This window comes from Triturus cristatus, chromosome 4_1 (genome assembly GCF_964204655.1).
Source record: "Triturus cristatus chromosome 4_1, aTriCri1.1, whole genome shotgun sequence".
Lineage (NCBI taxonomy): Eukaryota > Metazoa > Chordata > Amphibia > Caudata > Salamandridae > Triturus > Triturus cristatus.
Window position 1 is genome coordinate 672,488,381 of NC_140585.1, and position 17,764 is coordinate 672,506,144.

Below are 17,764 nucleotides of genomic sequence, written 5' to 3' on the forward strand. Positions count from 1 at the left end.
GAGAAATCTTTTATTAGATTATTTATTATTTTTGCCGTTTGGGGCTTGAGTTGTCGCTTTGTTTTATTAGATGTGTCTAAAGACAACTTCTGAATAAAATTAAAATCCCCTCCTAGAATTAATATCCCTTCCATTTGTGCCACTAATTGATATATTTGACCCAATGCTTCAGTATCATCCTCGATGGGACCGTAATAATTTGGCAAATCAAGAACTATTTCCTGTAACTTAACTTGAACCGATAGCCATCTGTCTTTCCCGTCTCGTCGCACCTCCTTGACCTGCCAGTCATAGATATTAGATAACACAATACCTACTCCACCCACAGCTGCAATAGCAGAAGAAAAATATGCTAACTGATATTTCTTTGGAAGTAACATCTTAGGAGTATTCGTCCTAAAATGTGTCTCCTGTAGGAATATGATCTCAGGCGAGAGAGTACTTATCCAGTTTAAGATAGCCCCACTTTTCCGGGGATTAAGTAACCCATTAACATTACAAGTGACAATTTTTATATTCTGCATTTTTGGCCCCATTTTATTTGATTTTCTCCATAGCTCCCAAAATTTCCATCAAAAACGATTCTAATCCTGATCAGTTCATATTTTTCCTGTTCATTTTTTAGTATGCCTAATTCTACCCCAACCTCAATCCCACCCCTACAACCCAACCCAGGAAATGTGGACATCCCCTTGAACCCCACAAGCCACATCCCCTCCCTCCTTCGCTAATATAGGTACCCTGTTCCTGCACCCCAGATGATCTGGCCCTCCCCCCCAAATGTTATTAAAAAAAAAGAGAAAGGAGAACAGTGCTCCGCTCCGCTCATCATGCAAAAACATGACGGCACAAATTCACTTTAGAACAGAAATTCGTGAGAACATATGGAATTTTCCCTTAACCAACACCCTTAACTTAGATTGCTGTGCAATCGATGCCTGAGCTCCCTGAGCTTTAAACAAATACAGCATTTTTACGAACTCCTTACGTCTACGAGCTGAAATAGCAGACATGTCAGGGAAAATTTGACATTTAGTCCCATCATTGATAGAAAACTGTCTCTGCTGAATTGCTTTTGAAAAAACTTTTTCCTTAACTCTGTAATCAGAAAAGTTAATAAGAATTGTACGCGGGAACTTAGCATTAGGAATAGAATGTGCCGGACCCCGATGCGCCCTTATTAATGTTAGATCTCTGGAAAAATCTGGGAGTACTTTCTGTTTAATAAAAGTTTCAACCCATGAGAGAGTATTAATACCCTCAATCCCTTCAGGCACTCCAACAATCCGCAGGTTAGATCGGCGAGAATGATTTTCAAGTTCATCAAGCTTGTTCTCAAGTACTGCCTTATCTGATGCTGCAGAATTGATTTTCTGAATCATGGAGCTCATCTGATCCTCTAAATAAACTATCCTGAGTTCCGCTTCCTGAAATCTTGCAGGAACTCCTGCAACTGATTCCTCAATCTTCTCCAAGCGAAGATGAAGAGCAGCTATCTCACTCTCCTGCGATTTCTTCATTGCCCTAATCTCATCCAATCTGAGATTAAGCAAGGTCTTTATCTCGAGCTGCTGTGTAACTTCAGTAGTCATACCTTCCACATCCTGCCAGCCCCTACTCTCAGTATTGCCCACTTGGTCTTGATCTAGCCTCTCTCCTGCTATCCGAGAGGTTTCCTGGGGCTGAGGGCAATTCAGCAGTTGTCGGTTTAATGCGTTAACAGGAGGCAGATGTTCGAGCAACAGAGGCTGGTCAGATGAGACCAATATATTTGTGTGTCCTTGCTGCTGGCCTTCTAAGACTGACTGAGGAAGAACTCGGCTAGCCAGAACCGAAGCAAAAACCTGAGTAGATGGAGAAACATATACTGGTTCCAGGGAGCTAGTTGGAATATCTTCCCCTGGTGACACTGGTAGTGCTGTGTTTAAATGTAATACGTCCTGATCCGATATAGGCTGAGCATTTTTTTTAATAAACAATGGATAATCTTTGCGGTTTTTTAACTCTGTCCTTGGCGCACTCCCTGGCGATGACTCGTAATTGAGGGACCAGCGGATGGATTTTTCATTCATGATGTGCTTTTTATAGTTCCTACGTTCCTTTTTGAGTTGCTCAAGGTGGGTTGTTGAAGGGTTGTTGCGCCAAATTCTTTCTGCAGATCTTAGCTGTCTTCTTTTCAGGTTTAGCTCAGTGTTGAACCATGATCTCGATGTGAGGGTCTTGGTTTTTTTCCGTTTCAGGGGGACTATTTGGTCCAGCATGGCGGTCATAGCCGCATTGCACTGTGAGGTAAGTTCTCTTGTGAACCTGTCGCCTGCGGTGGAGGGGGAAAGTGTATTTAGCCTTTCTACTATTTCTTCGAGGGGGTCCTGTCTCAGGTTTCTCGTCCAGTGAAAGTGATCGTTAGTGCTATGTGGTTGATGTGTCGTTTGATTGATATGAAAAAGAATGAGATGGTGGTCTGACCAGTCAACAGGGAGGGTACAGTCGATGGTGATTGAATCTTCGTAAGCTATGATGGCATCCAGGATTGAGCCTTTGTTGTGTGTTTGTTCGGTGCAGTGTTGAGTCAAATTGTTATTGTGTAGGAGTTCATTTAAGGATTGTATCAGAGGGTTGTTTACCTCGTTCCAGTGAAGGTTTAGGTCTCCTAGACTTATGTAGTTTGCGTCTGATAGTGAGCAGTGTATGATCGGGTCTGCCAGATGTTCTCCAAATGCGGAAGTGTTGCCAGGTGGATGATAGAGGAGGTGACAGTGAAGCAATTTGTTGTCTGACGTCTTGACAGTGGCGGTTAGGTATTCCAATGTATTGTATTTGAAGGAGTCTGTTTCTGTTATCGAGATATTCTTTTTATTTATGATTGCGGTCCCCCCACATCACCGTTTTTTTTCTGTCCTTGTTGATGATTGAGAACCCCGGCGGTACTAGCATTTCGAAGATGGGGGGTGAGGATTCGTTCAGCCAGGTTTCTGTGATGAACGTGATGTCTATGTCTTGTGTTAGGATGGTTTCTGCTAGTTCAGTTGTATGTTTGATCGCAGATCTGCAGTTTATGAGCATGCAATTAGTCACCTTCTTGGTGTTGAGCTTCTCATTTGCGGGAGCCATAGGAATATTGGTGAGGTGAGCTGGAGGTCTTACTGTTCTTGGAGTGGTATGTTCCAGTGATTACTTGTATCACAGAGCTAGGGGCAGCGGTTGGAGCTACTTTATAGCATTCAGCGAGATTCCTTGCCTCTTGCATGGACATTGCGGTGCTAGTCCTTTTAGGTCTATGTGGTTGAGTTCTAAGGGGGGGTTGTCTTCCATCTGAGTCGTTGTATCTTGTGGTGATGTGTGTTTGGTGGGAGTGTGTGTTTGGGGTGGGTGTATGTGTGTGTGTGTGGTGTGTGTGTTTGTGTGGTGTGTGTATGTTTGTGTTTGGTGTGTGTGTTTGTGTGTGGTGTGTGTGTGTTGTGTGTGTTGTGTGTGTGTGTGGGTTTCTGGGTGGGCCGAGATTTTATTAATACCCTGTATGACTATATCTAGCTGGTATTCCAGTCGTGCCAATCTTTTGGCTGTACTCATGGAGGAAGGAGTGGGGGGGTTTAGTCTCGGTGAGTCCAGCGTTTGGCCTTCTATGCATGGGGGTGCTTGGTTGTGTTTGGGGAGAGCTTATGTTTAGCTTATGGGTGGGGCTCCCTGTGCTTCTAGTGTCTGTGAGGTTTTTGGGGGAAGTCTTGGGGTGGGTTGTGAAATGTTGTTTCGGTTTCGTTGGTTGCTAGCGGGGGGTACTGGGAGAGGGGGCGACTGGAGAAGGGCTGTAATGTAACATTTTGAATGAGCCTTGTGTTTGGCGTGTCTAAAAGGGTTTTTTAAATTGGGGGGAGGTGGAGGGAATAATGAGGCTGGTGGGAGATAGCTTAGAGTGTTGGGTTTGAATCGAGGGATTGTTTTCGTAGTTTTCCAGGGACAGTTGGCTCGAGGATAGGGTTAAATTCGAGTGAGAGTGGGATAGGTGAGTGAAGGCGATACGTAGCATGGGGAAGAGTGAGTCAAATGCATCCAGGTTGTCATTGTTTGCTTGGAACAGGACTGTTCCATTGCTGTAAATGGTCGCAAAGGTGGTGCCGTTTCGTGTGTGGAAGTTAGGTATTAGAAACGTTAGTTTGCAGCTGAGAGGAGTGCTAATAGTTTTAGAGATGTGGAGGTGGTATCTGAGAGTGGAGTTCCATCCCGCCGGATTCTGGGTGTGGAAAATAAGGTCCATTTTCTGCATGCCTTTTTGAGGAGCAGTGGTATATGTCTGCAATTAGTGTTTCTTGGTGCCGTCTTAAGAGCCTGTGTTTAAAATTTCTTTTCGCTTTAGGTGAGAGGTTGAGGGGTAGATGACGGAAAATTAGTTCCGGCCATGGGGTTTTTAAGCCATGTGCTTGGTTGACACGAAGGGGGGTTGGACTGTCCTGTGATCTATTTGTTCTGTTCTGTGGGTGCATTGTTATTCTATTGAGGGATAGGAGTCAGGGGATGGGAGGTGCGATCTGAGGAGGACGTTAAATTTTCGGGAGATATTAGTGGACGTCTTCCTTGAGTTCTTCCAGCTGGGTGGACTAAAGAGTGTACTGTAATGGGTGACAGGCTCTTTCTAGACAGCTTTCTGACCGTACCTTGTTGTTACTTGTGCTCGATTTGTCAGGGTTGTCATGAGGTTAGTTGAGATACTCCATTTGTAACCTTGTTGGTCGCCGGATTAGTGTAGGGTGCTAAGAATTACCTGCTTGCAGGACCGCAATGCTACAGTTTGCTTAAGACCTATGCTACTTGGTTGATTTTCTAGAGTTTAGGTCCTGGTTTATCTATTTGCGTCACAGTGACCAACCTGGAGCCTGAGGTATTCGATGGCTGTGTTAGGTTGATTGACTGGGTTGCCCCTCTCTGTAGAAAATAATTTTGTCAAGGGTGTGCCTGGACTCAGGGAGCTGCCATTTTGTAGTCCGGTATGGAAGGCCGCAGGACGTGGTCACCTGTGTGCCTGGCCCCGAGTGGACTCCTTTTTGGGGTCTAGGATGTTGAATTTGTGGGGCTTAGAGTTGTGACTTTACGTTAATTTGGCTGTGATTGAAGATGTTTATTGTTTATTTCTTTATTTGCATGTCTGGTGACCGCTGGGTACATCAGGACTGTGGAGGACTTTATTACCGGAGTACCTGGCCCTGTGTGGCCACCATTTTGGAGTCAGGCCTCCCGGAGGTCTCAATTAGAGTTCTTAGATTTGTGGCATAGCCGTCATTTGGCTGAGTTAGCTGGTTATGGAGCTCATGTTGGCCGCTGCTTGTGCTGGTCGCAGGACTTGACTTTGGTGTTCAGCCAACAATTGGTTAGAGTAGATTAGATCCTGTGATTTTGTTATCCATGTACCGGTATGCCACCATCTTAAGGTCAGGCACCCCGTAGCGGTTCATCGGCATAACACGAATAATAACAAGTTGAGTAATCAGTGGGAAGTTGAGTCAGATTGAACTGGATGCAATCTTTATGCCAGCACAGAGAACACTGGTTCATCGGGGCCTCCTCGCCATCCTCCCCGGGCTGCGCGCCATGTGGGCAAGCCCCTCCCTGGGGAATTGAAGCATTAAGCCCGCTCTATTTGACCTCCCCAGCACTCATCGGTGACAGTGTGGCGTTCTCGTCTAGGGCGGGAGACCGGAGATCCGCCCAGGCGTGGTCCCGAACAGCTCCCTCCCCAGAGCAGGAATCGCCCGAGGGTCGGCGCTTCAGTGATCCTCCTCGCAGCTACATCGTCGCATGTGTTGGCTGCACCATCAGGAAGGGGGCATTTAACAGACTGTCCTGCTGGCTGCCATGCTCCCGATCGCAGACCTCTTCATGGCCGCCAGATGCTCGCCAGGGGTCCCATGGTCCGCGGGGCCCGAAGCCGGCACAGGACCGATGACGGTGCTGTACGCTGGTGGTCCGGGACCAACGACGGTGTGATTCGCTGGTCGATTCCTCCGTGGTGCCTCTTTGTGGCAAGGGGGTACCGAGGTGCGGATCTTCGGGCACTACTATACTGTGTAGTGCAAACACTGTTCGGGTCGAGCCAGTCTTCTGGCTTCTGGATTTCGACTTCCTGATTTTCATACGGCCGGTAAGTTCCGTTTATAGTTCGATATCCCTACGTTGTTCCTATGGGGGGGGGGGCGAGGATTTTCACAAAATCATGATCCTGACGTCCGGAACTCCGTATCAGAGCTCCTTCCCCACCGCCATCTTGTCGGATGTTGTTATATTAATAAGGCGTTCTGTTCTGTCTGGGCTTTGCTTCTGTTCGTTTCTGCTCCTCTGCGGCTGTTTCAAGTTTATTGTTTTGTGTTCTCTTATAGCCTACTCTGCTGCTGTTTCTGCTCTGTTCTTTCTGCTCCTGTTTCTCTGACATCCTTACTAATAACCTCCTTCTGACTCCTGGAGACTTTTCAGAAGTCCAAGATCTTACAAGCCACTAGCCAGCTCCATGAAGAACATTCTAGACTCGGTCGCACACTTAACGCTCAAAATAATGTCAACTCCAAACTATGGTACAATGGTAGCCTGGACTGAAAGACATATCTGACATAGCTGAAAGAAAGTAGAGATCCTCACCTTCTCTTGAACACCTCAAGCATTTGAGATCACTTAGGAACTCAAATGTATCAAAGCATTAGGAACTCAAAAGCTAATTTCTGCAGAAAGCAACTAGATCGAGCAAAAAAACAGACCAAAAAAGCTATTTGAGCTCATTAAGCTTCAATCAACTGGCCTATCCAACAGCCTGCAACCAAATTGTGAAGAATTTGCCTCCTTCTTCATTGAAAAGACAGAAAATATATCTGATTTACAGAGGGCTCTGAAACACCGTCTCTTCACCTTTCACTCCAGCCTGGGTTATGGTACCCCCAAGTCTACTAGAGCACATCCTCAAAAACAATGCTTTGTGGATCTCCTTCAAAGCCATTGAAGAAAATTGCATTCTAACAACTGGAGTAGATCTGAAATCCTCAAACCATTACAACAAACCGCTACCCCCCAGCTTCTTCAATAAGATCAAACTTTCAATTCTCCCACTTTGGACCAAGATAGTTAATGCCGCTCTACTTCAAGGCACAATTACTGATTGCGTAAAGGCTGTCACCTCTATTCTAAAAATAAAAAAAAAAAAAAAAAACACTTTGGCTGATCACACAGACCTAAATAACTTCCGCCCCATCTCTAGTAATCCAACTCTGGCAAAGCTCCTTGAAAAATGTGTACACCACATAGAGAAATTCCGTCTTCTTGATCAATTCCAAGCTGGCTTGCGACCAGGGCACAGCACCGAATTGGTTCTTATACATATAGTGGACGATACACTAAAATTGTTGGACCAAAACAAATGAACAATGATACTGTTATGTTCGAGTTTCTACTAAACTTACTAGAACGCAAGATGGGGCTCTCAGGGACTGTCCTAAACTGGTTCACCTCCTTTCTGCAAAACAGATCTAAAAAAAAATCAAAGTTAAACAATCCATGTCTAAGTCTATGCCTGTCACCTTAGGGTACCCATGGGTTCTGAGCTCATCCAACATCTGCTATCACATGTACGCTGATGACACCCAATTATTCTCCTCCCCTGAAGACATCAAAGCCCTCTACTAAACCCTAAAGAAGAAAAACTGGATTACATGCAACCACCTCAAACATAACAATCTCAAAACAGAATTCATCCTAATTGCACCTCCCAAACAAACCACCCGTCATGAACAACTGGATGAATCAACTAACAGCCTACCTCACGTCATTGACTCAGCAAGATCACTAGGAATTATTCTTGACAAGAACCTTAACAATTCCGAATCATGTTAGTGCTGCCACCAAAGGAGCGAATCTCCAAATGAACATCTTAAGAAAACTAAAACCCTTCCTATCCCCCAAGGACTTCAACTCTGCTGTCCAAGCTCTAGTGATTCCCAAGCTGGACTACGGCAGCCCAACCATGGGCGGCTTATCCAAATCCACAATGGCTCACTTAAGAGCCTCCCTCAGTTTTGCGGCAAGGCTCATCACTGGTTTGAAAAGAAGCAACCATATTGCTCCTGATTTAAAATCACTAAATTGGCTCCCTACGAAGCAAGAATTCAGATGAAAATTGCATGCATGACCCCCAAAGCCCTATACTTCAGCTCCCCAAGTTACCTGGCTCAGAAGCTTGAATTCTCTGGGGACTCCAGATCTTCTAGAACCACCTGCACTTTCCTGATGAAACCTCAGACATTTTCAAAAAAGAAAACCTACTATATTAGAGCCTTCTCTGGCATCGCCCCGAGAATTTGGAACTTCCTTCCCCCTGAAACCAGACTGAACCCCTCGATGGCATCTTCCAAGAAAGAAGTTAAATTACTTCTCCGGAACTAATTTCTGCCCTAGATCCTTGGAACTCTTCTCGCTGAGCCAACCTGGACCCGTCGTCTTCTCTCAGGATACGACTCGCTTGTAATAATTCTGTTTTGACTTATCTGTCCTATCAAGAAGGCGATCTCTCTCTCTCAGGGAATCTGTCATGTAATGTTTCTTTCTCACTATATTTCTATTGATTATTTATGTCTCTGTTCTTTAACAAGTGTAAAGCGCTCTGATAACTGTGAGGGTCTTGTTCGCACTATATAAAACCTTAAAAATAAATAAATATATGGGGGAGGTTAGTACAGGCATAGCTGGGAGACATTTTCTGCATTTCTGGCCACGCTCCTCACATTTCAGAAGCCATGGTTTAGTTCCAGTTGTTGCCATATGTATATAGAAGTATTTGGTTATTTGAGAGCCTAATAGTAATACTACATGAGAATACCCTAGCACACTCACTCTCTCTTCCTGGAAACCTGTGCAGTTTGGGTGTCCCAGATGGGCACCGGGGCACCTACATATTTGAAATGGAAGCCAGGGGTTCCCATGGTCAATATAGGCTCAGACAAGGGAGCCACGTTCCCCCCCCCCCCCCTCCCCTTTCAACCTTTAAAAACAAAAATTGATGGGCACGGGGGATCGAGTCCCCGGACCCTGAAATGGCTCGGGGAGATGGGCTGTGCGGCCCCCTCCCCTTTTTTATTATATTTGGCCGCTGGGATGGGGTCCCAGAGGCCTAATGCGGTTCAGGGAGGGGGGGTACGTGGGCCTCCTCCCCTTTTAAATAAGGCACAGACCCGGGAGATGGGGTTCTTGGACCTATGTAAAGCTTGTGGAGAGGGGCTTTGTGGGCCCCCTCTCCTTTCATTTAAATTTGAGCCCTGGGTTCAGAGAAGCGGGCTGCATGTCCACTTCCCTTTATTGATTACTCAGCCTCAGGGGACGCGTTCCGCAGGGCCTAATAAGGCTCCGCGAGGGGAACCTGCAGGCTCCTATCCCAGTAGATTTTGGCCAAAGGCGATGAGGTGCACAGGCCCAAGAACGCTTCGGGAGGGAGGCTACATGCGGCCCCCTCTCCTTTGTTATTGGAACTAGACCCCGGGAATTGGGTCCCCAGTGCCAATTAAGGGTTGTGGTGGGGGCTGCCTAACCCCCTCCCCTTAATATATATTGGGATGAAGGTCAACCCTACAAGAGAGACTCACACAATCACACACACACACCTGACATTTTTTACTCACGTGCATACAAATGTGACAAACAAACTCTTGGAGATGTTTATAATGCATTTGATTTGCAGAATGAAAAAACTTTTAAAATCAGCTAAGAAGAAACTAAAAGAATTTGAAAATGGAGAAGTAGGATCACAATTCAATACTGTTTCTGGGGACCACTATGACGCAGAAAACCAAATGACTCGGCTAAAGGCAAAGGTAACATTTCCTATATACTTTCTCATTTTGTTGGATGTTACTAAGTGATTGTATCTGTTCGGCATTTGTCTCTAATAGATTTAGTGACCATATTTTTAATACCTTTCTATTAAAAGGTTTTCTATTGCAGTATGCTAAAATACAAATATTGTTAATATACAGATGACTAATTTTTTCTATTGCAATGAAAATGTTTCTTTTGGTAGAAAATCAACAGGCAAGACCTTTTTCAAACATTTTCAAGATCTGTATTTAAGTAAAGGATATCTTAAAATCAGTGTAAATTACTTTATCACACTTCATTAATTTTGAATCCTCCCATTTTCAGGAACTTTGGAAAGCTTTTTGAGGTTCTGTGTGGTTTGTGTGTTCTGCTTACACCAAGTGATTAAAGTCAGGTTCCACAGTTGCACGTGCATTATATGTTAATCCTTGTTATCAATATTGAACTGATTTTAGGCATGCTGGTAGAAAGCATCCTCTGCCCAAAGGTGCCAGATACAACTTGAAAAGTTAGCTTTATGTCAAATGATAAAAAGTCCACCAATTGCACAGCCAAGGATGCAAAATTTGCTGCTTGTTATAATACATATTTGTTGAGGCTTGAAGTGCCTGAAGTCATTTGATTTCATTTGTCTATCAAAAGAGAAAGTTAAGGGGGCGTTTCTAAGCCACGAAGCGTGATGGCCGCAGCTTAGCTGAGCTCTGCTAATCCCCCTCATCCCCCGTCTATCCGCCACAATCATCCGGAATTCAATCGTGCAATCTGAGGAGGGGAAGGTGTCCTGCACATAATATTGCTACTGCAGACCTCGAGAAGCGATAAGAGCCTGAGAGCTGGCCGGGTATGCAGTGAGGCCTGGACGAAACGAGGAGACCGGGGCCTCGCGTGGCGGCCGAGACGGAGAGCGAAGATCGTCACAGTGAACCAGCTGCAGTGAATCGAGTGCCGGAAGACATCCGACGTGTGTCCCTGCTGCGATCGACGTGGGACATCTGCGGGAGACCCGGGGCGGACCCTAGAACACCCGGGGCCTGGTTGAGGAGTGGGCGCCGGGGCCTCAAGTACAGAGACGGATGGTGAATGGCCACGGGCGCTCTAGTGAACTGACTGGTAAACCCCACCGAGGACTGCGACCTGCCGACCGGGGTCCATCTGGAGCTACCTCCTCCCTCACCCCTCCTACATCGAAGTTCAAGGTACGGAGGTAAATCCCGAGAACCGGGGAGTGGCACATTGGAGTGGCGATCTGGGGGACGACTGAGGCCTGGAATCCGGAGTGACACCGTGGATAGGGAGGGAGCGCCCCCCACATAGCCCGTGATCTTCTGGAGGCCGGAACAGGTATGCCACAGATATCGTGCTCCCGTCCGCAAATGATACAGTGTTCCGGGACGGCCTGTGGGAGTTACACGGTGAGGATCTATTCGGAGTGCTGAGACGCTTGTGGCGCTCGTAGACTCATAATAACTGCGAGCAGAGCGGCATTAGTGCATGTTCCACCGTAACTACCGTTTTTTTTTGTCCAGTGAAACTCCCAATGTGAGTCAGTCTATCAGCTGTTGCGGCGGACGTGCAGGTAGCAGTTTGCCCCCCAGACACTGTTACTGGGGCTGTGCTTGGCCTTTGCCCCACCAGAGAGCCCTGTTACAGCCCATTGTCGCCTGCCGTGCACCGTGGCCCCTCTAGGGGAGTAACTTATTATTACTACTGCACATCCTGTCCCCTCGGACTGCAGCGTGGATACACTCTGTCGGGCACCAGACGGGGGTATGTACCACGTATTAATATTGCAGGCACCTATTTGCTCTGTTGCTGACTCAGAGTCCAGCCCGCCGCGCGATCGCGAGTGGGGCCGGGTGGAGTGACGAAGTGATTGGTGACCTTGGGTAGTGGAGCTTCGCTATCGTCATCTCTGGGACAAAGTTAGCAGCGCAATGTCGTCATCAAGGGGCAACACACCAGTGCAACAGAACCGACTGGACAGGTACACGCTCCCGAAGACATCGATGCCTGATTCCTCCCCTACGGGCAAGGGTGGAGTCTCATAGGGAGAAGTAACGCAGGAACCCACACTTAAAGACGTCCTGGAAGCTATTGCATGTATCAAGACCTCCCTAGAACACAAGATGGATACCATCACTGTAGAGGTCAACCTACTCCGGGCAGATATGAATAAAAATAATGAACGTGTCAAGCAAATTGAACTAACCACTGCAAGCCTGGTAGAGGACGCCTCCCAACTGCAACTAGAAGTCAAGGACCTACAAACATTCCGGAAATTTGCAGAAACCAAGCTGGATGATTCTGAAGGATGCCTGAGTCGCAATAACGTACGGATCCTGGATGTGCCGGAAAAGTCAGAGGGGCAGGCTACGTATCTCTTCGTAGAAGACCTCATCCTTAAACACCTGCAACCCAAGGGGCTGGGAAAGTTTTTCGTTATCGAGAGAGCTCATAGAAACCCGGGCCCCCCCCTCGTCCGATCCAAGCCGGGGTCCTCAACTTCCGAGACCGAGATGTCATTCTCCAACATTCCAGGGCGGGACTTCCCTTGAAGTATGAAAACGCGGACATAACATTCTTTCCAGATTTCACTCAACTAGTCCAGAGACAGAGACCCTCCTTTCTGGGGATCAAAAAGACGTTGAGGGATAAGGGCTACAAGTACGCCATGCTGTTCCCAGCCAGGAACCTAGTGGAGGCAGACGGTAGAGCCTGGTTCTTTGAGCATTCAGAATCAGCTGCAGAATGGCTGCAGAATGGCTGACCAGTGGTCCATTTGACACTGTGGTAAAACTGGTGAGGGGGGATGGGTGGGATCTGGAGGGCGGGGGAGACACCAATTTGGGCCTCCATGCAGAACTGATCAGGTTGGGAACGGGACCTAAAGAGAGGGCACGCCAGCGAGTAAATTCATGCATCCTGGACCTTTCTCAGTGCAAATTTTTGAGTGATATTTTGAGTTTCCTTTACAAGACGGTGCGATTGTATTTTTGAGAGGGGGGATGGGAGGGGGGCACCACGCACCCCACTTTTTCAACCTTTAGTTACCTTGTGGGGCGACAGGCACTCTGCAAGTTTAATCATGGGCAGTTTGAAGCCCAGAGTGCAGGGGAGCAGGGAGGGGGGCGGTTGGGAGGAAATGTTCATGTTGTTTGGATTACTTTTTTTTTGCAGGATCAGCTCAATCGACTACACTGGGTGATGACACAGAGCGGGAGCAATGTAAGAATGCAATTTCAGATGGGTACACAGTGGGATGTAGGGGTTAGAGTCCTTAGCTGGAATGTAACGGGCTTGGTGACAAGATTAAGCGTAGTATGGTACATCATTATATCAAAAGACAGGCCCCAGACTTTATCCTGTTGCAAGAAACTCATCTGATCGGGAACACGTGCCAAGCGACGAATGGGGGGGGGGGGGGGGGGGGCGGTATAAGTTAGTGGAACATGCTGGCTCTACATCAGGTTCAAGAGGAGTGGGCATCTTAGTTAAGAAATCATTCCCCTTCACGGTGCAGTCCACATGGTCCGATAACCGGGGTAGATACGTAGGAATTTCAGGGCTGTGGGAAGGCCGGACTATCACGTGTCTCAGTATATGTTCTCCCTGGCCTTCAGAGTGAGACATATAAGGATGTAGGTGCAATGCTGCTGTCATTCCCTTGAGGCCGTGGGACTGGTAGATGGATGGAGGATGCATAACCTGAATAGGACTCAATCACCTTCCGGTCCGGTGCCCATCATAGTCTGTCCCGTATCGACTATATCCTAGTTCCGGCGACGCAGGCACGCGATATCCGAGAGATCCGCCATTTGGGCAGGGGCATCTCAGATCACTCTCCGGTCTGGATGCATATGGTCCTGGGCCAAATGAGTGCAGGGAGAATTGCTCCCATTAATCTGTGGTATTTATGTGCCCCTGACATTCGAAAGAAGATAACTCAGGCCACAGATCATTATTTCCTAGAAAATGAGGGAACTGTGCAATCAGCCCAAACGTCATGGGAAGCCTATAAATCAGTTATCCATGGGGAAGCCATATCCCTTATTACGGGTAAGAAAAAGGACACACAAAAAGACTTCGTGAGGGCGGAGGACAAAGTGCTTAAATTGGAGGAAGAACTGGAGCATACGGTGATGCCTGAGAATGTGCATCTACTCAGCTTAAAGTAAGACGAATTTAAAGGCATAGCAACAGACAGAGCTAGGGTGCAGGGGAGGGAAATGCAGAGTAGACTGTACGAGCATGGAGACAAGGCAGGGCAGTTGATTGCATGGTTGGATAGGAAGGAATGGGCCGCCCGACTGGTGCCCGAGCTGACTGGGGAGGGTACCGATCCAATCACAGACCCGCAACGCATAGCCGATCGGTTTGCAGACCATTACCAGAAAGTCTACAGAACGGAGGGGAAGTACACGGAGGGAGACAATGTTGCCCTACTTCGAGATATTGTGCTCCCTACCCTGGCTGAAGAGAATCGTGAATACCTTGAGTCCGATTTTTCGAATGACGAGGTGGCTCAAGCGTTACGAGCGATTAATTCCGGGAAAGCGTTGGGCCCTAATGGTATTCCGATCAAGTTGTACAAGTTGAGACTGAACAAGATAGCTCCCTACCTTCATTCAATGTTTAGGGAAAGCAGAGAAAAAGGGACACTTCCTATGGATCAGAGAATTGCCAACATTGTGGTCATTCATAAAGAAGGTAAACCTACAACCTGTTGTACGTCTTATAGACCGATATCATTGCTCAATGCAGAGCCCAAGATCCTAGCTAAAATGTTGGCGACACGCCTCGTAAAAGTGATCGATACTCTGGTGCACCCCAACCAATCCGGCTTCATGCCACACCGTAACACTGCCTTAAATCTGCGCAAGCTGCATGGGGTGTTAGGCAGAGCCCGCAGTCCTGGTGTCTCTGGATGCCACCATGACGTTTGACATGCTGGAGTGGTCGTATCTCTTTGCTGTGTTAGACAAAATGGGATTTGGACACCACTTTGTGAACTGGATCCGGCTACTATACTCAAAACCCATGGCCCAAGTCGTCGTAAAGAACTGCAAGTCAGCGGCATTTGAACTCAGCCGTGGACCACGTCAAGGATGTCCCTTATCACCGCTCCGCTTAGCACTGGAGCCTTTGGCGGTGTGGATCAGCAGAGATCCAATGATCCGTGGTATGCGTTGGTCCACGGACTGGGAAGATAGGATATCGTTATATGAAGACGATGTTATGCTGTATCTGACCTCCCGAGGGCCTCTTTGATATGACTACTAGACATCCTCGCAGTGTTTGGCAGATACTCCGGATTTACCATAAACTGGTCTAAATCCGTGATGTATGTCTTGCAACGGAAACCGCCAGTTCTCCCGAAAGGCTGCCCGATACAGATAGCTTTAGATGGCTTTCGCTACCTCGGAATATTCATTACATCAAACTCTACGCTCCGTTTCACTCGCAATCTCCTACCTCCAATTCAGAGGTTGAAGGGTGATGTCCGCCACTGGAAGTCCTTTCCTCTCTCTTTGTTGGGCAAAGCTGTCCTTTTTCAAAATGATGGCCCTGCTACGTTTCCTCTATGCCCTTCAGAACTCCATGGATCCAGTTCTCAAATTGTATTTTAAAGAGATAGAAACTCTACAAAGAACTCTTATGGGACGGCAAACCTCGGATTGCCCTAGCTAAACTCACCCTCAACTGGTACGATGGTGGCATCAGTCTTCCGGACATTAGGAAATATTACTGGGTGGCCCATCTGACCGCGATAAACCAGGGGATATATGGTCATCCGGTCGATCCAGGATACGCCATGGATAGATGGCTCCTCCCAGATGGGGACTATATTAGAGCACTCTATTCTAAACCCCGTAAATACCCCCTCACAGGTCCAACCGCGCACTCAGTCTATGTATGGCATGAGGTGAACAAACACCTGGGATGGGACCGTAGGCTCACACAGGCAACTGCCTTCTGGAACTCCGAAAAGCCGGGGAGCCTGTGGCAAACCAAAGGGTTTGACAAATGGGACCTTGCTGGTTTTTCCCAGATTAAAGACCTCTGGGTCAAGGGTGAAATCCTCCCCTTTGCCTTTCTTCAACAACAATATAGCCTGGCAGGCACTGAATATTGTAGGTACATTCAAGTCCGGCATGCGCTCCAAGCTCACCTAACTAATAAGCCCTACCTCCTCGACGCATCAATCAATCAATCAATCACATAATTTGTAAAGCGCACTACATACCCATGAGGGTTTCAAGGCGCTGGGAGGGGCGGGGGGCGGAGGCGCTGTTACTGGTCGAAGAGCCAGGTCTTGAGTTGTCTCCTGAAAGTCAGCAGGTCTTCGGTTTGTCGCAGGTCGAGGGGGAGGGTGTTCCAGGTCAGGGGAACCATTTTTGCATTTTCTGTAATTTCGCTTGGATATCGGACAAGCATGCCCCAGTGGTAGAGTCTTATTTTGTTTGTATAATGCTGTACTCTCTCAATCTGGTGGGTATGTTCTGTTCTGCTGAACACACACCCATGGACGAGATATCCGACATGGCTTAATGAGACAAATTTGTTTGTTTTTGTGACCTCCCAAGTGCTTAATAAATTAAGACCCTCATAAATTGATATGGCAGCTTTACTAGAGAAAGCTTTTATCACAACAGTTTTCAGTACCATAACAGCACGTCAAAATGTGGCAAACTGTCTAAAGAGGAACCAAATAAACTGAACTCTAATCTCAGATTCCACATTTTAACTTTAAGTGAATTGTGTGACTCTGACTAAACCCCCCTTTCTCCCTTGCGCATCAGGTCCATTATCTGTAAAAATTGGACGCTCCTCGAAATGGGCATGTGAGGTTGTAAACGCAGTACAAAATCCCCGATTTTTAACTTTGAATGTGTTTTCTCCTCATGAAAATTTCTTATGCAAATGTTTTTCGCATCACTGAGGTTTTTTTGCTGGATTTGGACTTGAAGCAGTTACCAAGTGAGAACGGAAAGGCTTTGCAAGAATTGTATTTTTGTTGGAAATCAAGCTGTGTTGTTTTCAGAGGAAGTGATGGTTTGTCCATTCCTTCTTTTGTTTAGTTTTGTTGATAAGTTTTCAGTCCTCGCAAAATATTTGCACGCTCGTTAGAGGCTTTGTTAGAAAATGGGAACCAAAGGGATATGCTGGTACTCACTACCTCTCTTTGCATGGTGTTTAAAGCTCTGCATGGTGTTGGCCCTAAGCCAATGCAGAACAAATGTACTTGGTATGCTCCCACCCGGAGCCTTCGCTCTTCCTCCGCTAAACTGGTGAAAGTGCCCAGATTCAAAAGAACAAAATCAGGAGGTCGGGCCTTCAGCACCGCAGCAGCACGGCTCTGGAACAATCTCCCACCTGAGATCAGACAGCTGGAAGATCTTCTTCAGTTTAGAAAAAGGCTGAAGACATGGCTCTATCCCAGAGCATGATTCCTTTCACTCTCTTGGCTACCTTCTGCCAACCTTGCTCCACATCCCATGTGATCAGTTGGGCACATGTATGACCGCGCCAAGGTACCCATAGGGTGATGGCGCGCTTTATAAGTGTCAATAACAGTAACATTAAATATATGTCTGACCTGTTGAGAATTGCTATCACTGTCACCTTATAAGTCTGTCAGATCTCTGCATGCTTCCATTAAAAAGATGTCAGACTGGCTGTGTTTATCTGTGCGGTGCAATTAAAATTGTCAGAGGTGCTAAGTGTCCCAGTATCATTGGCTTCTGTCTATGTTGTTCGTGAATACACGCTTCTGATTCAGTAATCGGCTTGTTAGTCCCTCTGTAGTACCGCCTTACTGTTTCCGGATTGCTGTGCCAGTCACACTATTACTGTTCAGCTGCTCTTGCCAGTCACTTACCGCTGTGCTACACTTCCAGCGTTATTCCAAGTTCTCCAGTATTGGGGT

General features: G+C 47.0%; 1 protein-coding gene across 11 annotated transcripts in view; it reads left to right on the forward strand.

The window, feature by feature from the left end:
• Positions 1–17,764, forward strand: part of ANKRD26 (ankyrin repeat domain 26) — a 1,120,330-nt gene that overhangs the window by 915,651 nt on the left and 186,915 nt on the right. For all 11 annotated transcript variants that reach the window (XM_085653113.1, XM_085653117.1, XM_085653121.1 and 8 more), the window contains one exon: positions 9,701–9,833. In XM_085653113.1, coding sequence (XP_085509239.1) covers positions 9,701–9,833 — 133 coding nt within the window. The remainder of the gene's footprint in view (positions 1–9,700; positions 9,834–17,764) is intronic.